Source organism: Seriola lalandi, unplaced genomic scaffold (genome assembly GCF_002814215.2).
Source record: "Seriola lalandi dorsalis isolate HSWRI2012SDOR001 ecotype SW California unplaced genomic scaffold, Sedor1 jcf7180002051200, whole genome shotgun sequence".
Lineage (NCBI taxonomy): Eukaryota > Metazoa > Chordata > Actinopteri > Carangiformes > Carangidae > Seriola > Seriola lalandi.
In genome coordinates, this window is record NW_019521753.1 from 108,912 (window position 1) to 134,688 (window position 25,777).

Consider the following 25,777-nt stretch of genomic DNA (forward strand, 5'->3'; position numbering starts at 1 on the left):
TATGTTCGTATGGAGAACGTTTTTTTCCGACAGCCACCATTTTTGGAAGTTTATTTTAATAAGTTGCCGTCATCGGACCGTGACCTTTGACCTCGTTGAGGGCACTCTTTGACTGAAGCCGTCCTGTGGGTGTGGTTCAGTGATTGCAGAAAGCTCAGGAAATTAATGTTTTATCAGCCTGCGCAAAGACAACAACAACAACAGCGTAGTGGGTGGGAAAAGAGAGAAATGTCTAAATTTAACTCATCAGCTGCTGCAAACGAAAATAAAATCACCCGAGGACAGCTTCCTGTTGGTTTCCCTTTCAAAACATCTGGAGTTTCTCTAGATTGATAAAATCTGTTAGTTGAGAGCATAAATATTATAGATATCATATTATAGACATCACAGCAGAGCCTTGTTGACACAGAATTAGCAGGAATCTGCGCAAGAAGTTAACATATTTCACACTCTTCCTGTTTCTTGATAGTATATAAGACAAGCTACACCGAGACCAAGAAGACCCCGTCATCGTTGTGCATTCGTTGCTACACTCAGTCAAACTGTTAACCCACTGCCTACAGCAAGCCATTTCCTTTTATTCCTTCCTTCTGCACAGCAATAGCGTGCTCTCTTCGGATCCCCTGATGTATTCAGGTGGCGCAGTAAAGGGGGAGAGCAGCACATCCTACTCATTCACTGTAAGAGAGTATGTGGGAGGAGGTGATAGCAGGCAAGCATTCACTGTGTGGAATGTCCTCCTCAACAGCAAAATTTAGAACATGCTCAATATGCAGAGGAAAAATTATGCCTGCTGTAATCTTTTCCTCCATTTATGGTTAGACACTGATTTGCTGGTAATTCCAGTTTAATAAAACATTAAGTATTTCCTTTATGACATTTAGTTTTGAGGTGCTTTAAATCATGTGTACTATATATTTAGTATATATGTGAGGGGTGGAAGCTTGTCCCTCCCATTTTTTCAGTCCAGTGCGGTCCCATCTGGAAGCTTGGTCTCCAGAACCTCCACTGACAAGTTTCCTTGCTTTCCTGTGAGAAAAGGCAGCCGCTGACACAGAGGAGCCGAGGGAGTTCAGGAGATCAGAGGCAAAGCAGCACTTGGCTCTCTTCTGGGAAACCAGATGACCCTCTTCAAAGTGATAATGTAAACAGCTCTCTAGCAACTGGTGGAACCGTGGGGGTTTGAAGTAAAACGGGAGGAATTCTCCTGCAGGATAAGTGTAAAAAGGACCAACACTGTAAGTTGTATTCTTTTTACCTCTTTAGCCATTGAAGCAGGCATTTGCTGGAGCTAAGATCAAAGCAAATAAGTTATATGGCATGGTGCAATTTTCTGATCTGCGGGCTTTGAAGCTTTTGGGGAGTTTGAGGTTATTTTCCAATACACTAAGAGCAGATAAAGGATGTGGTCCATGAGAAAGTAATGTCTTAGCCACAAGTTGTGATAGGCTTCTATAGATATACTGTAAAAAATTTCTGAGTGCATTAATGTTTTTAACAGAAAGACTCGATTGCCTCTTTTTTTTTTTTTTTTAAGCATTTTCTAGATTGAACATTGCAATAGATCTTAGTTGCTAAACTGGCCTCTCTGCAGCTGCACTGACAAATCCAGCTGCAGAGGTTTCAAACAGCTGCTTTCAATTAATGTCACCCTCTAGAAGCATTACTCTGAACAAGCATTTGTTGACTTTAGATGTGGGGCTGGGGCAGCGCAGGATTTCATAATATGTGTGCCTGGTGATGTGAGTTATAGACAGCCGTAAAAGCAAAAAGGCAGGTCGTGACCCAAACCCTTTCACCCGTGCGATGGATTGTTCCTCTTCCAGTTTGCTCTTTTACACAGTTTTCCTTTTATGAATTTTACGTTAGATTGAGTTTTACGATGTCATCACCTCCTCAGTGAATGAGTTTAATAATAAATGGTATTCTTTTACTGCACTAAATGCGAATATTTCCTAGCTTGCAGTAAATGTCAGGTTTTAGCATAAATGTGTGTGGTTTACAGGAAATTTGCAGCGTTACTAAACTGAAAATCACCACCTCATTTTCCCACAGTCTTGGTTTGAATGTGACAACATACAAGGGATTTGTTAGCCAGACCGCAACCTCAGACTCAGTTAGAGAGAACCACACGCTAACCACTAGATCTGCAACATGGAGGCCATCCAAAGACAACCACAGTAGGGACTACAGCCAGCTTCTCCACTTAGGTAAATAAAGTCTGTCTGTTTCCACACTATACTGCAACGTTTGTGCATGTGTACGTGTGTGTGTGCGTGCGTGTGTGATTACGTGATTATGTGTGTGCCGATGCGATTCTACACCCAAATGCTGTGAAGGCACCGATCCAACTGTAACAATGTAAATTGTTTCAGGTTCAAAGTGTGCTGTGTTGTTGCCACCCACCCTGCTGTGGGAGTGTAGCAGGACCATTTTTAGCACGTTGTGGAGTGATATATTCTGTGTGAACTCATAAAAACACTGGCATTGTTTTGTAGCAGAAATAAAAACTGGTGGTATAAGTTCTCTCTCCAGCCTTCCTCGCTAAGTTCATGCAAAGGCTTTGTGTGCAAGTTTTGCTTAATGCAAATGTGTATTTTAACGTACAGTATTCCTAGAAAACTACAGCAGGGAATTTCTTATTTCCAGTCTGCATGCCGTTTCATTCCTCTGTGTAATAAACCATTCCCAGGAGTTTGACAGTGTGGAGGTTTACATAATGTACTGATCAATCATTTAAATTGTCCAAATGTCCATCAAGTGAGACAGCAAGACAGCCGTCTAAATAGAATTGCTGTAACTTATTTATACTGTCTGCATTGCAGAATGACTGGAGAATAGCACAGATAACTGCATGTCCCAGTGATAATTGGGTGAACACTCACATTATGTGAATGTTCAGGGTTTAAAATGTAAAATGTGGTCTAAAACTTTCTGTGATCCACGATCACATTCAGGTTTTTGAGGCCAGACAGTGCGCAGTTGTGTGGGGATGATTACTGGGGAAATTATTTTAAAATATCCAAATATTTGGATCTGGAAATAAAAATGAAGCTTCCCAGATTACGGTGCTGTCATATGGCTCTAAACAGTCGCAATCATTTATCCTGGACTCAGGGGTAAGGGTCATTGAGTTAATAAATAAGGTGCCCCCAGTGGCCAAAGAATAATTATCAGAAATGGAGATCTGGGTGGAGGCTGGCAAAACTCTGACATATTTCAAAGATGTCTGTAGTTGGAAGGGAAACAGTTGCAATTTCAATCTTCTAGGGAATCAACACAGAACAGCTCTGGTTTATGAGGAAATACAATGACCCTGTACCTTGTGCTGTAATTACAAGAAAGAACAATCAGTCAAGGAGGCAGAACAACCAGTGTTATATTTGCTAATGAGGTAATAAGTTCTCCTCATTGTATTTCCATTTCTACTGGAGTTCTAATTTTACTTTTTCATGCCATGTACAGATAGCACCCTCTTGTCTGTAATAGTGGACGCTATCTGGCACCCATTCACTCTTCTCCTTCTAATTTTGCCTTACACAAGAGACAGCATAAGCATTGGTTACCATGGCAACCAAGCTGGTACAGATCTCGAAGATAGAGTTGTCATTTTTTCTTCGCCCGTGCAAATTAATCATCATTAAAATGTAGATCTTTAGCTCTGAATGTTAAAATGAACGTGAATGCCGTTTATGAAAACAATAAATCTCTGGTGACGTTTTTAGCATGAGGAACAATTCACTGAAAGCTCTATAGTCTGCATAATTTTTGTCTTACAGTGTTTTTTGGTGACATTTGTGGTCCCTGAGAATGCAGGCTGGATTTAGACCACGTTCTTCCTCCTGACAGTTTGAACAGCAGACGGGAGATTCAGAGGAGACAAACTGCTGTAAGAGAGGAATCCATCTGATTTAACAAGGAGACATTAAGTACAATAATATCCACTCACACAGAACAGTCTGGTTTGATGTAGTCTGGCATTAATACAAATCATCTTTTAGATTGTGCTGAGATTACTAGTAACAATCTAAGAAGAACTGTCCAAGAATTATGGAGGAAAAAAAGAGTCATACAAAATAATGAAATACTGGTTGATGTTTGCATGAAGCTTTCCAAAAACAGCACTTGTGTGCGGTTATTGGCTATACAGTGATATGGTGTGATGTTCTGCACTATCCCAACAATTAGAACTGACAGATTAAGAAAATAATGGAAAAAGTAAATAGAATCTCATATATTAAAAGGAAACTTCACCAATTTGACACATGAATTTGGGTTACTCATCATGGAGACTGTTCTCAGCCCGTGGCTCTGTGGGAGCTTTTGCTCAGTTTGAGAAAATGACCGTGATGTCCTTGTGATGTCATCAGGGTTATCTCAGCAATGTCTGCATTTCAAACTGGGGGTTTGAGTTGAGTACAAAATGTATATTTAATCAAATAAATATGATTCTTATTAAATAATTCATGAAATGTCATTATAAAGGGTAACTCATCAAATGTACTTCGTGATCTTCCACTGATGCATAATTTCAATATTTATAAAATTACTGATTTTTTTTAAAGAGGGGGTGGACATTATTTGCATTTCCCATCTACACATGGCATTCTGCCTTTGGCAAAAGGCCAAAGGACAGAAAGTGTCACCTATGTTGATTGGATGAGAATGAAATGCATTTTTTTCTACTGTACTGAACTTCAAATTAAGCTTTTCCTGAAAATGCCTTCTGGGCATCCCTGTTTGATATGACAGATGAAGGCAGATGACGGTACATACAAGACCTTTGCGAAAGCTCTATTTTTGTTAAATGCATAGAAGCCATGTATGAGTATCGTTTGTTTAATTTGTCAAATTCATATCTCAGATAATGTGTGTGACGCATGTGTTGGCTTGCTTTCTTTCTGTTTTCTTTTGCCTCTCAAAGTAATGGAAGTAGTGCCTTCTACGCCCATGTAGCAGCATCTTTGGGTGAATGACACTTGAATAAAAATATCTTTTTTTTTTCTACTTAATTTCAATTTACAGTGAATATGAGCTCAATCATTATGATTATATTACTTACTGTCAGTTTGTAGTTTTAATAATAAGACTGCAGCACAAAAAATGACCATTCTCCCTACACGCTCACTGTTCAGTCTGCAGCTACGTACGTCAGGCCCCTGACAAAGCTTTTCCCTGTTCCGAGAAACCAGATAAAGCACCAGCCTCACTGACGTATAAACCTCTTCAAACCCATCAGCAGCGGAGACAAGACCGGTCAAAGAGTGGCTTCAGGCATTCCCACTTTTTCATTACAACATGCTCTGGCTGCCATCATGTCAGACTTCTTTCTCAAGTACTCAACCAAAGTTCAGCAACAACATGGTACTGCTCATCATTCTTTCTGCTAATGTCTTTCTCTGCGGCTTTTACACGGATTCACACAATGTCTCCTCATTTAGCACTACACATTTACAGCTTTCACACTACTCTCTAAACCCTTCTAATGGAAAGTCAGATGTGAATTTGTCTCAGCAAAGTTTGCAGTTTTTCTTGTGTTTTGCTTTCTGAGTTGTCTTTTGTTTTTCATTCTTTTCTCAGCCTTCACTGTTTATATAAAATGAGAATCTACTTTGTGCAGATGCACCAGTATGGCTGTAGAAAACAGGAACCCACCGCAGGGGGGATTTGAGGAGAACTGATAAAATAAACGAAAGTTAAACGAGATATGCAGAAAAATAAACAAGATAAATAAACTACTATAGAAACTATTTAAAAAGGCTAATTATAATGTCATCATTTCTTAGGCTTCCTTCAACCAAGCTAGCACGAGAGAAAGTTTTTCAGCTCCTTCAACATTAAGATTATTTTTTTAATGTTGGTATCTCTCTGTTTATCTAGGGAGCATTTGCATGTCTGCATTTGGAGATTATTTCCAGTGGAGTCGCTAGTTTGTGACAAGACAAAGGTGTGCTTTTATCTGTGGACATCAATATCCTTAGCAGTAATCTGTATGAATGAAACATCGCCTAATAACATCTGACATTTGCTCAATGCTTCCAAGGTAGACTGCCCTCACTGAAAAGTTCAAATAGTCAGCAAGAATGTGGAGGCTGGCGGGTGGGAGGACGTTGTGCGTCTGTGTGTGTGAGAGAGAGATTGTGTGTGCGCAGACATTTAAGCTTGTTTCGGTGGGAACTCAGCCAAAAACAGGGAGGCTGGGTTTCAGGGTTTGAGGGGGTCACACTGCTCCGGAGTGAGAAAGTTCTGCTTTTCATTACATCAACCCATATGTCCACATATCTGTTCTGCCTCCCAGACTCCACTCTGTTTCCTGGAATTGTTATGTCAGTCGGTGATCCAACCCTTCGCTTTCTTACTCCTAAAATCTCGATATTTGTGTGTGATTAAAGGGGGTAATAACTCTGTGGGCTGGCAGGGGCAGGGTGCTGAGAAAATGAGAGATTCCAGAGTTGCATTCACTTAATATGGAGTGCATTTGAATATTGCTACAATACTCTCTAGAGAGACTGACCAGCAAGGCAGAAAAGAGTTGAGAGGTGGGTAGAAGAGAGGAGGGATCCCTGCTCCCTTTAGCAGGATAAATCTGCACAGCTTCGTATTCACTTTAATCTTGATCTTATTTCCCTTTTACAGTAAGAGAACCAATTTAATTCACTTGAAGAAGAGCAGCATGCAAGTGTGTTTGAAAAACCCCAGCATGAGGCTCCATTAGTTGGTGTTATTACTACCACTATATTATCATTACATGAACGTATGTGCTAAATGATTTCCAAGAGAGCAGAGCCAGCACATTCAGCAATGGTCATTTCACCTTTAAAGGTGAGCAAACCCAAAGTGACAATATTTTAAATCATATATATTGATGTTTATGTTTGGCACATGAGAGTGATCACACTACGTTGTGTTTGTAGAAGTAGGATTTAGTGTGATGTGACTAAAAGAATCAGAAATAGTATAGTCTCTCCTCCCTGACAGAACATCTGTGTTTCATTGCTTTCTGTGTGCAAACATCCTATATTTTGGAAAACTTTTTTTCTAGTGGAGGCGCTCACTTTTTTTGAAGGAAGCACTTGCTCTTGGCTTTGAAGTGCTCTGTTTCGGTATGGCTGGGCCGTATAGCTTTGATAAAACCCTCCACTGAACTGCTGTGAGAACACAGGAGCCTCAGTTATTCATGAAATGAAGTGGCAGGAGTTAATGAATCACACACACACACAGAGCGAGGGAGAGGAAGAGAAGAAGATTAATCAAAAAATCACAAACTCTGCTTCAAATTCCCACTGAGAACTGTAAAAATCCTATAACAAGTTCCTTCAGGGATATTAGGGATGCCACCAGAGATGAAACCATGCCACAGAAATAAGGTCGCTACAAACCCGTGCAGCTAAGCTACAGTGTGGTTGTAGAGAGGAGCCTAAAAATGCTTCACCGGTCCTGAGTGGCCGTTCCTTTGTCCCGCTGAATATATAAGGCCTAGTGGGTGGATAAGTGAAGTCACATGGTCACTTTTCCTTTTTCCCACACAAACACACCCACATCCTCCTCCATGCAGGCTCTCTCCACTCTTCTACTCACTACTTACCCGTAGCGGGCAGTCTGCTGCGTCTGGATACTGTAGCAGCACCAAGTTGCCCCCTGCAAGCTTTTATTTGTTTTGTTTTTACCTCCACAATGTATCCGAATCGGGAATAATACCGGTCTGTTTAACGTGCAGCCACATTTCTGTCGGAGAAATTCGACATCACATCGTCCGGAGGCAGTTGATTCACGAGCTGGGCACTTTGTTTCAGGTAATTTCCAACTTACAGTAACAGTTTTCCTCGTGGGTTCATTTGTTCGCTTTGTTTTTACGAAGCTTGTACAAGTCTCAAAGTAGCTATATCATCCTCTCGCGGTACTTTTCGTAGTATAAATGGTTTAAAGTTGTAATTGGATACCATGCCTCGAGTACTCTGGATAAAAGGCTGCTGCTAAACCAGCAGTGAAAGAGTTATATTGGTTTAGTGTGTTGAAACTATTTCACATTCAGGCCTAATGTAATGTGGTCCTGGCTGTATCTCATGTATCTCTCCACCCCCACATCCAGGTAACACTGCAGCACCTAAGGTGCTAACTGCTATTCAAACTGACCGATTTACATGAGGCCTAACTTTGTTTACTGTTGACAATGTTTTACAGCCTCTGGCTGAGTAGTAGAAGAGGGGGAATTGTTGCTGCTTTCACCTCTCACTTAATAAGCTGGCCTCCATCTGTGTAGTGGAGAAGAGACAGAGACCCTTTGAGCTAAAACACAATAGGTGAGAGAAAGTCAATGTAAGAGTGTTTGTTGGGAGTTAAGACGTTCACAGTCATTGTTGTGTTGTTAAACTGTACTTACTTCTGTAAATATATTGATTGTATTATATTTACAGCAGCTGTGACTAAATCATTATTTTTGCATATTAACAGCCTTGTACTAAGCAGCATCAATCACATAACAATGTTCTCCTCTCTTTGTCTCCATCCCTGTAATTACATGAGTCACCACTGCATCCATACAGTAGCTTTTCCATTTAAACAACACCCGTTGCCTTGACAGCCTGGATGTGAAGTAAGTTGTGGCGTTTTGTGCTCTCTTGCAGGTTCCAGAGGAAGAGTAGGAGGCCGTGTAGTGAGGACATGAGTCTGGTGGAGGTGAGGCAGACGGCGGGGTCTCTGACCCTGTCCCTGTCCAGCAACAACTCCAAGGAGCGATATTTTGACCGAGTGGACGAGAACGACCCTGAGTACCTCCGCAGCAGGAACATGTCACCGGACTTGAGGCAGGACTTCAACATGATGGAGCAGAAGAAGAGGGTCACCCAGATCCTACAGAGTCCAGTATGTAGCCTGCCGCTCCATATAAGTGCCCTCCTACACACAAGCTTTCACTGTGTATGAGTAAGAGAGCCGGAGAGACATGCTGTACCTTTACTCAGGACTGACTGAAATGCATTGTTTTTTCCTCTTTATGTGAACGTCATTCTATATGCTCCGATATAGAGGTATGGGTTCAGCTGCGAGTTTACTGTGTAAAATATTGCCACTATTGCTATTGTCTTAGGTTATAAACATACTATAGGAGTGAAGTATTAAACTGCAGCTACAATGAAATGTGCTACTGTCATAGATAAACTTCCAGTGTCTGTTATTACAGATGAGGAGTATTAATCACTCATTTTTTAAATAGAGCATCTGAGCTATTTCTTAATCACACTTAATAGACTGTACACCATATGTGTATTGTAGCTTGAGCTTAAACAATTCAAGTTGATTAATCAAATAGTCCATCGACAGAAAATTAACTGGCAACAGTTTTGATAATCTATTAATCTTCGGTTGTTTTTCAAGCAAAACATTTGCTGGCTTTCTTCTTGCGTTATACAGAGAGGTGTTAAACTTATTTAGCCTACCCTCACAGACATAACTGGGCTGGACAAAATGATGCAGCTGCATCAACACCCATCTAAAAGTTTCAACAAAATCTGAGCATCATGACCTTCACGAAGGTAGGATGTGCCGCAGAACTCTGGTGTTAGATTGCATCAGCTTTAGCTAAGTGTACCTAATAAACTCACAACTGTGTGTATATAATAGATGATATTATCTCAGTATGATATAAACCATAAGGATGATAAACAGAGCAGTGCAGTCTGTTTAGATGAAGTACAAGGCGGTGCTATAAGCACATGCCACTGAAGTGCACGGAAATAAGACGAGCCCACACTCATCTGCGATTGCATAACAGGCCCAACAAGTAGACCTCATCTCATCACCATGGGAACTGTGGTGGGATGAGGCAGAATGCTGGAGCTTAGCTGCAGCACACAGGAAAATAGTCCTGTTTCAAGATTCACAGGCTAGTCTTGATGGCAAAAATTGATAGTCAGGTTTAAAGCGATCCCCCCCGCTTCTAGTGAAAACCCTTTTCACAGACTTACAAAGAAGTCTTTAGTGGTCTGTCGTGATTTGTGTACAGTTGTAATAAGGGGCATCTGAAAGCATGCTGTGCTCCCTGACACATCCTGAGGAGGTGTTGGAATGAGGTCAAGGTTAGGTTGTGTATATATGAGTTGCTAGGTTAATGGAGCTTCACAGTGGTGTTTGTATTTCCTCTCCCTACCGTCATCTTACCTCACCTCATGTTACACCGCCCTAAAAGATAAAAGTCTTTCTTTTTTATCTACAGGTGTTTAAAGATGAGTTGGAAGGCCTGATTCAGGACCAGCTGACGAAGGGCAACACCCCCACAGGTCTCCTGGCTCTGAGACAGATTGCTGACCTGGTCATGGCCAGCACCTTGGGAGGGGCTGGCCCCTTGACTTCGCCCATCAGTGAGTGGCAGTGTGTTTCAGTGTTTGTGTGTGTGAATGTCTCCATCTGTCTCCCTTTGGGCCTGATTGTCATTCAGTGTGTATACTCTGTCTATGTGCATAATGCGGGCTGAATATCTTCATTGTCAGAGGATTAATTCTCAGATTCTTGTGACACTAAACAACCCTGAAACAACAGAAAAGGCAGAAAGTTGTTTACAGCATTCTTCATTGTCAGTGTTTCTATTAAGTTGCCCTCATGACCATTTTGCTGATGAATTACAGGAGATTGCAATGCTAATTATGTTAGCATAACCTCTGTTCCTTATTTTTCTAGGGAGGTCACAGAGCACCCTGAAGAACAGATCCATTTTAAAAAGTCTGACTATCAGAACTGCAAATGTTTGGAAAATCCCATGGTAGGAAATGGCCGTGAAGTCGCCAAGACAGCCCTGTTCTTTTAAAAAGCTTAAGTGGCTGTAAAAGATAGGGTCCTGTCATTAAATGTCCTTATATGGCGTGATAGTCCAAAATATCCTTCAGTTTCTTGTTGGCAGTTCTGAGAAAGGCCTTTTTTAAGCTTCAGCTGTAGAGACTCAAGTTTCCTGGGATCTTTAATTTGATATGTTCTGTAAAGCAAAACATGTGTAACATCCTTGTAAATGTTTGAAAAATTACCAATGTAATATTGCTGATACATCTATGTTATGTCTTGTGGCAGGCCTTGGGATGGTGAGTCCAGTCAATGACTTGTATGGCATTGAGACTCCCTCCTTTGCTAAAGGGGAGAAGCAGAGTCGCTGCAGGCTGGCCAGCCTCTACAGGCTTGTTGACCTCTTCAGCTGGGCTCGTTTTACAAGCTCCTACATTACTGTGAGTACAACTTCACAATCACGCTCCAGTGCACACCTGCTTATGTATGCAGCACAAGGTTTGTGTATCTTTATGTGAGCCTCGTGTTCTCTGGATCCTGGAAGGCTTAAAGGGGAAAACCTCTTTATTTTCAGAAACCATATATTATTTATGGTTTAGAAAAGCAAGATGTGTGAATATGAACATCTCCCCAAAAGCAGGAATTCACACTGAGATATGTGATGAACACCTGAGATGTCAAGAAGTAAAGCTCAGATTTTCCCCAAAGACAAAGCCTAGAAAGTCAGTTTTATCAACCCACATGCTGATTTTTGAAAGAAGAGAGCTTTCCTGTGTAGTTTCAAAGTTTCCTGTACCCTTGAATAGGTGAGATGGGTCTCTCTATACTGACTAGCTTCTAACTCAACTTAAAGAACTTTTTAAAGTGTAGAGATTTGGTCTCCTGTGGCATCAGTGCTTCTTAACCTGACAAGAATGAATTTATAGGGAAGACACTGTTGCAGAAGCATCATATGTGTCTCCTTTCCTGTACGAGCTTAACAAACACTGATAATACACTGTAGTAACACTGCAGATGTTTCAGGACGTTGGAAGTTTACTCATGACATTCATGTTATTGTAGCCTAGAGATGTTTAGGACTCTAACAACGTGTTCATTTTGCCTTAGGTGCGTGTCAGTAAAGAGCAGGACCATGTTCTTATTAGTCCACGAGGTCTGTCTTTCGCTGAGGTGACGGCAGCAAATTTGGTAAGCACAATGGCTGTGTGTGTGTGTTGTCTTTTTCCAATTGTGAGTAACAATGCATTATCATGTAATGAGTTGTCATGAGTTATACTACTTGCACTGGAATAATTTAATAGTGTCTTATTTTGAGCATCATTGATGTAAATCCATTGAATGAATACCCTAAGATTGAAAGTGTTATGAAGGAATAGGTTGTGGAAGTACAGGAAGACATTGTCAGATGTATGCTGAAAGGTAAACTAACTAATATCTAAATATAGTAAGTAGTCTGATTAAAGCAATCAAGACGTGAGGCATTTTACATTGAATCTAAATTGTTGAAAAGAACAGAAACGAAAAATGAAATGAAATAGAAAGACACATATGTTTTGAATTTTAGGATATTTAAAATAAATTCATGTCTTGATGTTTATCGATAAAATGCAGCATTTGAAAAATATTTGCACCAATATAGATGTACAGAAGGTACACAATGAAGTTATTCTGCCTTAAAGCTACACTGTGGAGTTTTTGACTCCTAGTTGTACTATCAATGTTTTTATGTGTGGGTCCTTATTTTGTTTGTGACATGTACGAACACAAGATTGCACACACCCACACACAGAAAGCATGTGGGTGACATGATACACATTCCTGCCAATGATTTCACACTAATCCGCAGATCGACAGGTGACAGCAAGAAAAATAGTAATGTGCCAGATGTAAACAATGTAGATTCCAAAATATTAAAAATATGCGGAGGGAAACATTCAACACACAAAATGTGTTGTTGTAAGAAATGAATGACTGTAAACATTACTTTGTTTACTAAAAGACTCCACAAGGTTTAATGACTCAATCATACTGTATTAATTACCTAACTAGGTATTAAATGACATTCTTCTAAACTGCCTTACTACAACAACGACTACTAACAACAGTAGACCGCCAACTGGCATTCATCACATTTCGAAATCTGGTGTTTTTATTTCTGCTGTATGTAGGTGAAAGTAAACATAATCGGCGACGTGGTGGACCAGGGTTCTACTGATCTGGGTATAGACCATTTTGGATTTGCATCTCATGCTGCCATTTACTCCATGCGCCCAGATGTGAGATGCATCATCCACATACATACCCCTGCTACAGCTGCTGTAAGTACACTCAAGGCAAATATTAAATGAGCTTCAACTTCAGCAAAGGATAAAAGCTGCTGCTAAATGCTTATTTTGCACCACAGGAAGAAGGCTGAATTAAAAGCAGCCCCCTTAGATGCAGACACCCTGTAACATGCTTTTATCATTTCCTTTGAAGCTTGGCTGTAAAATGCACAGCACATGATGAACATCGCTGTGTAAAGTTTTATTTGTGCCTGATAGCGAAAAAAAGTGCCTCACAGACCTTGGTGCGCCACAGTCTCAGTTGCCTTTATCCCCTGTTAACAGGTGTCCTCGATGAAATATGGAATCCTGCCCATTTCCCAGGAGGCTTTGCTTCTGGGAGACGTGAGCTGCTTTGGTTACCATGGCAGCCTGGATAATAAAGAGGAGAAGGTGGAGTTTCAGAAAGCTCTGGGCCCTACTGCCAAGGTACTGTCAAACTAGGCTCAGTTTTTAAATGGGATAGAGCAGCTTTCAACAACTGGTTGGAAAAAAGGCACCAATTATTATGTGATGCTGTATGCACAACTGGTTTTATACGAGGTCACCTGTTGGTTTGTAAATGAAAATAAATTAATACATGTGCATACAATGTAATCAGACAAATTATTACTAAAATGTAATACTTGTCTTTTGCTAATCAGCTTCAACCATAGCATTTTATCTAAAATTATGATTTTTCTTGTACTTAGTGTTAATTATTTAACATTGTACATATATGAAGGGAACAGAATACTGGAAACACATTTTAAAGGAATAATTTGACATTTTGGGTAATACACTTATTTGTTTTATGGCTGAAATTTAGATGAGGAGATTGATAACACTCTCATATCTGTGTGCTAAATACAAAGCTAAAGCCAGGAGATGATTAGCTTAGCATAAAGACTGGGAGCTGAGGGAAATTGCAAGATATAAAATGTTAGCTAATGAATTTTTGAGGTGCTGGTCTTTATGCTAAGTGAAGCCAACCAGCTGATGGCTGTAGCCTTATTTTTGACAGACAGCTATGAAGGTGAAAGTACTGATCTTCTCATCTAACTCCACCAGAAAGTAAATAAGCATTTTCCCCCAAAATATGAGGTATTACTTTAACCATCTACATATTAGAAGCGCCTCTTCATATAATCCAATACAGCAGCAGCACTAAATAACCTCAAGAACTACCACAGAGTTGAATCAACTCCTCTCTGACAAAGAATAAGCCAAAAAAAAAAAAAAAACATTATCAGCTTCATAAAGAGGATTTATAGGTAGACCCCAAATGCTGTCACCTGTCGGCATAATCAATTCAGCTCCTGATGCTCATATTTTCAGCTCAGGGAGACAGTTGTTTGTGTTTGGACTGTGAAATCACACGGAAGAGGAAGAGCACAATGAACAGTACATTTTGTTTTATGGCAGATGAAGCTGAATTTAAGATGCAGAGATAGTATTAATACTACACCTGTATTATGTCAAGACAAGTTTTGATAAGGAAACATTCGTTAATTAATACAGACATGGATTAATGAATTCACATTAGCATATCTGGATGTGCTAATGCCATAGCTCAGCTGGATTTGCTCAGTGTATTGTAGCTGCTTTCACACATGCACTGCAACCTTGAACTTTTCTGGACATTACCCGGAGGAGCAGTATGTGTGAACTCAAATGTCTGAATCAGTTGAACCGGACATTAAACAGACTTTACCCTGCAAGCTCCCTGGTATAAAGTCCTTGTAATGTCTGATTAAATAGAGCTGGTCATTGTGCGGACAATTCACAGCAAGAGTGAGTGTGCTGCATGTGTGAGAGGTCCAGATATTGTCTGGAGTTTTTATGTGAAAATGGCTCATCATAGGGATTGTGGTGGGCCATCAGGCATCTCAAGTGTTTCTTGTATTTTTCAGGTGATGATCCTGAGGAACCACGGGCTTCTTGCTTTGGGTGAAACAGTAGAAGAGGCTTTTCACTACGTGTACCACTCACAACAAGCCTGTGAAATCCAGGTACAGAAAGATTGATTTTTATTTTTGATACCACCTCTGCCTGGTAATGAAATGTAACAGCACCATTCAGGTCAAAGCAATTCGTAAACGTGACTATGACCTTGATACACCTTTGTAGATATTAATAAGTCAACTTCATACGTATAAATCACTGATATAATTCATCTGTAGAAATATTTTCCTTTCTTTAAAAAAATGTTTCAGACTTGACTGCAGTGTCTATAATGGAAGCAAAACTGAATCGAGGATACAGTATGTTTGAACAAAGCTAAGTCAAATATGTGCTGTTCACAGTCAGAGCCAGGTGGAGCCCTGCAGTGTTTCTGAGATACTCCTGTTGCTTTATGTCTGGGAGGCAGTCGGGGTGCTTTTTCCATCATCCTCATGTGTCTGGACTGTATTTGTTTTTGGCACATATTGACAGCTCAGTTCACATATACATGCAGTTCTTTTAAAATGAAAATCTTATTGTATCTTAGAAGAGAGAATATTTAACATTCTGAGATGGACGCTCTCTGTCTAAGTAAGTTAATGAATGCATGAGTTATGCACTGAATTATAATTTGGCTTGTAACTCCAAAAGTAAGAATTGTGTTACTAGAATAATATGGTGTCACGTGTCTTTTTGTAGGTGAATGCTTTGAGGTGTTCAGGCGGCATGGACAACCTCGTGCTGTTGGACAGGGAGAAGCTTAAACCCCTGACCCAGGGAGTGGCCGCTGCCGGGGTGGTGATGGACCATGAGGTCAAGTGGAAAGTGGGCGAGGCAGAGTTCGAGTCCCTCATGAGGATGCTGGACAACCTGGTGAGCGAACCCTGACCTGTGCCTTTTACCCATGATGCTCTGAGTTTCCTGTTTCATGCGCTTCCCCAGGAAGTGTCTGATTAGACAACACAATGAAACTGGATGTGTTTTTGGTAATGTAATCTGAATGATTTGTGTAATTGAATCGTATTGTTTTATCATAGCTGTTGCTGAGTGAACATTTTTTCACCTCAATTACAGATACTCATGTAATTATGTGAGAACCTGTTAAGCTCACAGATCTGTTTGTGGCTAACAGCCTGTCAGCTTGTCCTATTACACCCTCACAATTTCTATGCTGTGCTGCAGTTTTCAACCCTGCTATTCTAACCACGCTGCTAATGACCAGCGCCTGACATGTTCTGTGGAAACAGAAGATGTCAGACCGTGTCTGTTTCAGTGAGCTACTCGCTAACAACTGTGGCTGGAGTGGGCTGCAGCTGTGTTAGCTCTGTGTGATCATAGCCCGGCCACCCTCTCAATCACAGCTTCCAGATGGTGAGGCATGCTGTGGGCAGTTAGAGCAGCACAGACCACACAATCACTTAGTGTAAGGACTCTAGTGGACTCAATTTGGAAATAGGATTTGGCGTTTTCTCAAAGACTGTTGAATATGGTGATGGGAGTAAATGCCATTACACTCTCTGCAACAGGACGTCTAGTCCTTCCAAGCCAGTGGGAGGAGCTAGTTTTGCTGAATGAAATGATGTCGGAAATGATCCCAACGGGGAAATCCAAAGCAAAGACAACAAGAGCCCTGGCGGCGCTAAAGGTCATAGCTAATAATATTGGAGGGAAAAGTTGATTTAGAGATGGTCCTGCACACACACACACATATTTTACAGCAACAAAAATGGGAAAATCCTATTTTCCTAAACCAAAAAAGGAGATGGAACAGACAGATAACTCAAATACCATGAGGAGCGTCGATGAGGAGTAAGAGTGTCAGTCAGTTTGATAATCTTCAGAAAGTGTCTCCTTTCATAGAAATCTCTCTGTTCATTATGTAAAAAAGGAACGAGTTATTGAAACAGAAACCAGTAGTCACCAAATATTGAACTGAGTGTGTCTCATTTGCTTTTTGTCTGAGCAGAAATGTATTTAAATGCAACAGTTGTTGTATTCTGTATTTTATATATGAGCCAAGATTCAAGCCAAAATACATCATGGATGAAGGTTTTTCTACACACACTAAACTTAATTAATATGTCTAGGCGAGCTGAAAGGTGCTAATAGGCGCCTACTGCTCATGCAAATGATAATGTGGCCTATAAATATAAATTGACTGTGCAACTGGGGGCCAGTGAACAATTTTGTGATCAAAATTTCTTTCGATGGCTTGCTTACATTGTGGCGAGCCAAAGCCCAGAGCGGGATTTTTTTTTTTCTGTGGCAAACTTGTCATACCGCCTGCGAGAAAACGCCAATTTTCATTTTGATTGTAGTGGTGCACTGCCAGCTTCAAACTGCACTCTGCACATACTGCGAGTTCCCATCAGTAGTTTTCTAGTTGTCTCTCTCGGCCTTTGATGTATTGTTAACAACACACAACACACTCCTTCAAACCAAAGTTTTATCTTTTCCCTCTGAAACTGGGCATGTCTGCAAAAATGCTGTTTGTATATACAGCAGGGTTTAAATATTTAACAGCATTGTGTAAGCGGATCTTGGGTGGCCAGTGCATCCTTTGAATTTTGTATCTTTTATAGTTCATATTTCCTATTTAATTAATTATAAGGGAATACTGAGAGAATGGTGCAAAATACTGCAAGCAGTTTCTTCTGTAACTGATAACTGTTCAGTAAGTAAGTTTGAATGACGTTACCTCTCTGTGTGACCATCTAGGGATACAGAACAGGCTACTCTTACAGGAACCCCATTGTCCGTGAAAAGCCCCGCTCTAAGAACGACGTGGAGATCCCTGCCACGGTGTCTGCTGTGCCACCGGAGGACAGCGAGCTGGGCCTGCGAAGCCCCTTCAAGTTTATGGTGCAGAAACAGCAGAGAGAAAGGACCCGGTGGCTCAACTCGCCAAACAGCTACTTGAGGGTCAATGTTCCTGAACAGTCACCCAGCGGGGATGTCAGCCCCAGGACTAAAACCATGGTGCGCTGATTTTCATGTCAAACTGTAAATAGAAATTGACTAATCCAATCCTCTCGGTTTTGGTCTCTGAAGGAAGTTGTGAGCTTGGGAGCTGCTATTCCTTTATATTCGCCTGCCCTCTTGTGGCAGTTTTGATAAATGCATTTATTAAATCTTTGAGCCTTTTTCTTAAGCTCTTTCTTATGAATTTCTATTTTTATTCTCTCAGTGGATGAAATCTTCACAGCCAGGCAACTGCATCGGTACCCCAATAAAGATCGAGGACCCCAACCAATTTGTCCCACTCAACACTGATCCCACAGAGGTTTTGGATAAGAGGAACCGGGTCAGTTGAAAACATCATTACGCTTTTCACACAACACTTACAAAGGCTTAAATTCATTCATTCTTACTACTATATCATGATTAGAGATGGGATTAAACATTGCATTCTCTATGATATATGCCATAGAAACTGGTACTAGATTTGTTTTTCAATAAATTGATGCTGTTAAGAGGAACCAATGTGTTCTGACAAGTAGGGAAGCAATTAACAGTTAGTTTCCTTATTTATTAATGTGTCTGTTTATTGTCTTGATTAAACAGTTAATGGCTTTGCTGAAAAAAATGACCAGAAAAAGTGAGAAGTGGACATTATAATTTGCCACATCCTGAGCTGATGCTACCATACTGTTTGTTTTATTCAAGCAAAAGCCCCAAAACCCCAAATATTCAGTTTGTTGTCATATATGACATAAAAAGCGTCAGATCCTCACATTTGAGAAGCTGGAATCAGTGAATATTCAGTGCTTCTTCTTGAATAAATGACTGCAACGATTTATCAATTCATGGATTAATCGCTCTACTGACTAGAAACCCTGAAGCATTGAAGCTCCATTCCAAACAGAATCAATAATAAAGCTGATGGATTGATCCATTCAAGAGCTATACTGTCATTTCCCGAGTGTTTGGGTAATTATATTTGATGCACCTCATGTTGGCAGGTGTAGAATGGTGTTAAGATATCGTTTGCTAAGTCAAAGATTCCTGAATCAGGTTTAATATGACTTTTCTGGATAAATTTGTTCAGATTAAAGAACAGCACAGAGGTGACCAGATGACTGCAGGACCAAAGTCTCTATTACTAGCAGGCATTGTTGTGGACACCATCCCAGGACCAGTGAGTATGATGATCATTTGTAAACACTGTAACATTTCTTAAAGCGTGAAGAGCGACCACCGCACCATTTTATACTGAGCAGCAGCATTTGTCCTGCAAAAGGACAACACTCATTCAAAACATTTATGTCATGTTGATCGGCTGCCGTCCCAGCACCGTGCCCCTTTACTCTTGCTTAAAACAACATAGTAGAAGGAAAAGAAACACATTGTGTTCCACCGAGGAAACTTGTTTTAATTCATATAGCAAACTTATGGAATATATAAAACTACAATATGTAAGATAGCAGACCTTGAAATAAGCATCAGACCCAAGAATTAAGAATCAGACCATGTGAAATATCCTGTTGCGTTTGGAACCATTTAAATCGATATTGATCACAGCGGCTAAAGACACGGATCACTGGATCAACTGAAGATATCTGCACCAGATCGTTAGTTCTGTATGAAAGCAGCCAGAAATACATATACTGTGGTGAAAACGATCTGAGAATTGCACGCAATTGAGAAATCATGGTTTTAATTATACAATTGTTGAGAGAAAAACTGTTAACATGAATGTATAACCAGTCCTCATTTTTACATCTGAGAAATCACTTCTATTTACTGCAAAAGATGTCACATCAAGTAATAACATCTTTCTTTGTTCTCCTCTGTATCAGGCTTTCATCATTGAGGATGAGGAACAGACTCGCTCTCTTCCCCCTAACCCCTTCAATGAACTTACAGAGAAAGAGCTGGAGGAATACAAGAGCATGGTGGAGAGAAAGCAGCAAGGCCAAGAAGGTACTCATTGCTATTCTCTGTACATTTTCTTCAGGGGTCAAACTTTACCATTACAAAGCCTTACAGTGCACCATCTCTCTTTAGAGGCATAGAAAACCTCTACTTAATTTAATCCTTCTTGGGTTTACAAGGGCTCAAATCAGACATCATCCCATGTATATTATGAGCGTATGATGTTTTGAAGTTAGTCCTTTGGGGTTACAGAGGTCGTGAATGAAATTGAGATGCAGAGACAAAGCTAATCTCAGAGGCTAACAGCGACTCTGACTTCACCAAACAAGGCCAACGGGGGGGACAATTAAAATTGGAGCGTACGGCTCATTAAATGCAGATTGCTGGATAATTATTATATCAAGACATTATTGAATGGGAATTTGAGTTGTAATTACATGATCTGATTATTACTTTTTGGTCCTGATGCAAACATTTCAAGGTCTGCTATCTTACTTGTTGGAGTTTTATATATTCCACAAGTTTGCTGCACTTAGTGCAACAACTTAAAAACTCATGTCATTAGCCTGTAGTCCAGGCATAGTCCTTGGTTCCTGCCTGGAGGAATTGTTGGAACTACATTCACAGAAATGAGGAGCTTCCTGCAAAAATGCCACCAGGACAAAAATGTCAGTCCATGGTTTCACTCTTCTCTGAGTTGTGAAATCAGCTCACAGGGATGGTGAGAGATGAGCTGCAAAGACATCAGTCTTGTCAAACTACTCATGTCTTGTATTTGACTGTAGAAAAGGAAAAAAGTGTGTGTAGGAGGAAAACATTTCTACAGCTGTGTATCAGAGTAGCACCTTTATTTTTACTGTGACAATAATATGTCAATCTTGAGAAGACAGCCGAAAATAGAGATGAATAAAATGCAGCAGCGTTGTAAAAGCAGTCTAGTGTTAGGTGATCTTTGTTTTGATTTGCCATGCTAGCAGCAGGGGTATATGGATGCATAGTCTTTGGTCCAGACTGAAATATCTCAACAACTATGGGATGGTATGCCATGAAGTTTTGTACAGACATTCATGTTGCCCAGAGGATGACTTTGGTCTCCCTCCCCCTTTTCTCCAGTGCCACCATAAGGTGTTATATTTAACTACTGGATGGATTCCCATGAAATTTGAATCAGACATTCATATCCCCTTCTGGATGAATTTTAATCACTTTGGTGATCCATAAAACTTTTTATCTAGCACCATCATCAGCTCAGAATGTGCCAAGTACTTTGTTTTCTGTCAAAAAATAGTGACATTCTTATCTGTTTCAGTTGTAATTTGAATGTAGTACTAATTAGAAAATGGCAAACTAAGATGGTGAAGAAAATTATCTGTTGCCATTATTTGTTGAGAACACATTACATTAGAAAAAACTGATCTGATGACTTTTAATCCATTTACAGAAGATGATGATGCCACTGATGCAGACGAGATGACCACATTTGATGGCTCAACTATCTCCCTCTCCCTCTCTCCCATAATGACGCCAGCTAAACAAGGTAATTAGCTGGCCAATGGGTACTGAAATTATGTGTTAGAAGTAGCTGCTTGTTTGTGTCTGTGTTTTATGTCCCTCTGGTATAATCTTATAAAAGAACAAGATATGCCTTCATGATTTAATTGAATGTATTATTACAGCCTTGTCTGTGTGATTGCACTTTTTATCCACGTCCCTCATCACTGACTTGGTTTCATCTGTTGACAGACACATTACCCAACGGGAAGGACCACTTGGAAGAGACAGAGGATGATCTGAGCATCGAGGTATCCAAGCTGAGCGTGAGCACTTCGGAAACGGTGGAAATCTCCATAACAACGAAGGAGAAGACGGGTGATGCTCAGACCCCGGAGAGCCAAACCAAGTCCCCCAAGAAAAAGAAAAAGAAGTTCCGCACACCTTCGTTCTTGAAAAAGAGCAAGAAAAAGAAGGAAGAGAAAGAAAAAACAGAAGCCTGAGGGCTTTTATTGTTTTGCTAGGAAAACATCTGAATTGCCTTCTTATTTTTCAGCTTGTCGAAGGGAAATAAAATAAGAGAAATGACTATTACTTAGTCAGAAAGTTTCCCAGGACAGTGTTGTTTTTCACATCCTGCACATCTTCCCTCATTCACAGCTATTATTTCATGTGAGTGCTTTTCCAAGTTGTGCCAGCAGAGGGTAATATCTGTTATTTTTCTTCCCTGTGAGAATTTGTGACTGACCACTCCTGAAAGGCTCAGTAAAACGAAATCAAATGAAAAGTGAATGCAACATTGCATATCTGTGGCTGTTATTGCCCATATTTTTAATGGGTTTAAAAATAGTTATCATAGGACACAAGGTTTTAAAGTTCATAAATACATCAGATCGGGCCTGCTACATATTTGTGAGTTCTTTTTTTTTCTTTTTGCACAAGTTCATTGTTGAATGTATACTGAAAACTAAGAACAATTTTAAAATGTTATAATCACATTAGTAGTGTAACAGTGGCTGAACATATTAAGATTATAGAACGTTTAGCCTTATAAGAAGTACGATTTGTATTTGAACATATTCATAGTTATACTATCTTGTAATAATATATGTTGGTTTATATTACAGGTATTACAATATAGTGTTTGATAGGTAAATAAATGATCTGATATTCTTAACATATTTACTTTACATACTAACTCATACTAAACATGCTGTGATTGATAATAGAGTAATAATTCATGTTTTTACATTTATGTCAGTGGCATTGTTCCCATGGTTGCTGCTTTATTGTACTTGTGACAAGGAATTGACTGTGACTAACAGGAAGAGCTCAGCAAAGTGATGATTCCTGAATATTGATGTTCATGAGTGACAAAGTTGGACTTTTACAGAATAGACAGAAAATCACTACTTGTTTGGATGTTGACAAGGAAAGTGCCGAGCCTGAATAATGGAAAGTTGAATGTGATGGGTGTTTTGACTAATAATTTTGTCCAGATAGTCAGTTGATGGCAATATGCTGTGGAAAGCTTTTCTTTGTAGCCACTGTTAAGAGTTTGATCTAAAGTATATTAGAGGACCATATATTTACATCCCAGTCAATAATGTGAATGATTTGTTTTTGACTCAAAGGGAGTGAACTCTTTGCCTTTGTACATAGTTTGTTTTGTGAAGTTCTTTTGTTACGCTAAACCAAATGTTAAACAATGAAACATAGAAATGTGACAGTACAATCTAATAACAATACTTAACACTTCTTTTATCATGTTTTTATCCACCTTAGTTAAGCTCCTTATTAACTCAAAATGCACAGCGGATTGTGTTTACAAACTGTATTACTCCGGTAATTTGTGTACCTAGTGCTTGTGTTTCCTCTGTTGTTTACATTGCTATTTGTATCGCCTGGGTTTGTCCACGGTGCTTTACATTACATTCACCATGTCTCCAAGTCAGTCCTTTAAAATTGCGTTCCACCTGATGTAATAAAAGCTGGGATATGTTTCCATAACGGTATTATTGTTCTCTTGCTTATTGAAAGGATATTTGATGTTATCACCTCTTATATTTACTCAAACGTACTTTTAAATATGAACAGATTTCTGATCTTGTTGTGTACTTGCGTTTATTTCATGTGCTATGTTTCATTCCGGCGTGGTGTGAAACTAGCTGATTAGATCTATTTCTAACAGACAAAATAACACCTCAAGTATGAAATAAAGCTTTCTAGAAAACTACCCACAGCCTCCCCGTTATTAAACAACAAAAAGCAGCGTCCCCCTAAAACAATGCACCCCGTTCACCGATAATTGACCATGTGAAGCTGTATAATCAGTCTTCAGCTATGTTATGAATGGGCGTTGCCATGGTAATTCACTGTGAGAGGGGGCTGTGGAGACAAAGAGGGGATTTGGTGTCTCCAACAGGTGTTCATGTTGGGGGAGTGACAAGATCAATACCTACACCACCCCCATCCTACACACACCTCTCCTGTGAGATGACATAAGGAGAGGAAGATGAGGTCAAAGGTAGGGCATCTGATTGCATATAAAAAATTAGAATAATAATAACATCATATGTGGAAGTAAGGCTTATTGATGAAGATTCCGTTTAAAGAAACAGTCAACATGTGGCAGTTCTTGAGAATAAATTATTAGGGGGAATTTAGTTTTCTCCAGTCGAGGGAATTATACGAGAATAAGCTTTTTCTCAACTTTTCCTTGAATTTTTTTCAGTAGTTAACTAAAAAGCATGACCAGCGCCGGCCGGGATCCAAACTTATTATCTGAACAATCCCTTACAATGTGTGAATGACGAAGCTTAGCGCTGAGCTCTTCTATGTCCTGACAGCGCTAAGGGGAGGACAAAGCAGGTGACACACGTCTGGCCTGCTGGGGTGTCCTTCTGCTGTGACCTCAGGGCAAAGTGCACCTATTGTTTCAAAACAACGGGGGACTACTGCTGCACAATGCTTAATCTGAGACGGCCGTCTTAACAGACCACCAGCATGTGCCAGGCCAGCATCAGATAGATAGATGGATAGATAAATAGACAGAAAGGTAGGTAGGTAGGTAGATAAATAGATAGACCTTGTACTCTCTGCTGTGTGAGATCAGGGGATGGGATGTTTGGTACATTCTTTCATAAACACACACACCAGCAACGTGTGACTTTGCCTCCTCTGTGACAGCCGAGCCACTGGTGTAATCCTCAGGCTTTTCAGATTACTCCAGTTGGGGTCACATTCTACACCAACCTACAGCGGGTCAGCTTTCCACGCTGTCGCTGTCAGTGTGCAGTACGCACAGTCAGTCTGTACACGAGCCTCACAGCACCACTGAGCCTTTTCCTGGCGAAATACTGTCAGTTTCCATCCCCCACGGAACCCTCTGTCCATGCCTGACTCGACTTATCTGTCCTTTTGAGCACGAAGGTAGCAGTAGATGAGGTCTGCGTTTACATTAACAACGCTCCAGTAAATGGAAAATGCATACTAACAGGAAAACACCCATATTTCAAAAGCAGACCTGCTTTTGTTTGGATTTTATAAAGCACATTTGCATCTGTTCATTAATGTAGCCTGTTCTTGCGACTAAAGTGTGCGTCTCTGTTTCAGCGTCCAGATCAGGACTGTCTGTGTGTGTCAGGTCTTGGCAGGCGGCTGAAATAGACTCCATGGGAGGGTGTACTCTCTCACAGGCGTCCGTTACAGGCTTGGCCACATCTGCAGCGGGCCAGCCATCTGCACCCATTGTCTCAGAGGCACAACACAGCCCTGCACGCATGGCTGGCCTCGTAAAGGCAGGCCCTTTCCCCTCTGTCCTCCTTCATCCCTCACAGTGTGGGGGAAAATGACTTCTTAATCCGTCAAAAGGACAACAGAAGTTGACCATTAAGCTAGAAGTAAATTCAATTTCAAGGTTAGTTTTTTTTTCTCCCCCTCAATGGGGCGATGACTTTAAAGGCTAGTAAAGTATGGTCACTTTCACTATCATGTAAATCGTGTTGTCCGCTGAATTATAACACCCTGAAAGGGATGGGCGATTCTTATTCTGACATAAGCATAATTTCACTAGCTTATTACTTTCATGTTATCTCTATGTAAATTTAGGAACACAGGAAAATTACACAACAAACCCAGAGTGGTTGAGAAAAAAACCCCAAAAACACGAGACTTCAAGAAGGACACAGCTAAGGAAAAACAATATGATTATCAAGACAAATAATCTCAAACTGCCTCTAAAATCATATGAATATATTGCAGTCATGCCCAGCGAAAGACTCCTGAATACTATTGACTTAGGGTTGCATTGGGGAGTGAGGAAATCACCTCATAACACTACATCAGACACCCAAATGCAAACGTAAATTAATTACAGATTATATTATGGTGATTCT

At 40.2% G+C, this 25,777-nt stretch overlaps 1 protein-coding gene across 3 annotated transcripts; it reads left to right on the top strand.

The window, feature by feature from the left end:
- The first annotated feature begins 968 nt into the window (after positions 1-968).
- Positions 969-23,616, top strand: LOC111649555 (gamma-adducin-like). Of its 3 annotated transcripts, XM_023399311.2 has the most exons (16): positions 969-1,238; positions 2,056-2,210; positions 8,625-8,862; positions 10,211-10,355; positions 11,056-11,207; positions 11,875-11,955; positions 12,936-13,085; positions 13,377-13,520; positions 14,984-15,082; positions 15,714-15,887; positions 17,733-17,993; positions 18,202-18,318; positions 19,063-19,152; positions 19,814-19,937; positions 21,331-21,426; positions 21,633-23,616. In XM_023399311.2, exons 3-16 carry the CDS (start codon positions 8,662-8,664, stop codon positions 21,881-21,883), a joined length of 2,085 nt encoding a protein of 694 aa, XP_023255079.1. In that variant the 5' UTR covers positions 969-1,238; positions 2,056-2,210; positions 8,625-8,661; the 3' UTR covers positions 21,884-23,616. The 3 variants fall into 3 exon arrangements, with proteins under 3 accessions (XP_023255079.1, XP_023255078.1, XP_023255077.1); XM_023399310.2 differs by lacking the exon at positions 2,056-2,210 and having other exon boundaries at positions 970-1,238; XM_023399309.2 differs by lacking the exons at positions 969-1,238; positions 2,056-2,210 and adding an exon at positions 7,566-7,793.
- The last annotated feature ends 2,161 nt before the right edge of the window (positions 23,617-25,777 follow it).

What these genes read in the sequence shown, in the direction of transcription:
- LOC111649555 (XM_023399311.2), top strand. Translation starts at nt 8,662, where the DNA reads ATGAGTCTGGTGGAGGTGAGGCAGACGGCGGGGTCTCTGACCCTGTCC. An exon ending in AGGTGACGGCAGCAAATTTG is followed by an intron (nt 11,956 to 12,935) that starts GTAAGCACAATG and finishes TGCTGTATGTAG; the next exon opens with GTGAAAGTAAACATAATCGG. An exon ending in ATACCCCTGCTACAGCTGCT is followed by an intron (nt 13,086 to 13,376) that starts GTAAGTACACTC and finishes CCCTGTTAACAG; the next exon opens with GTGTCCTCGATGAAATATGG.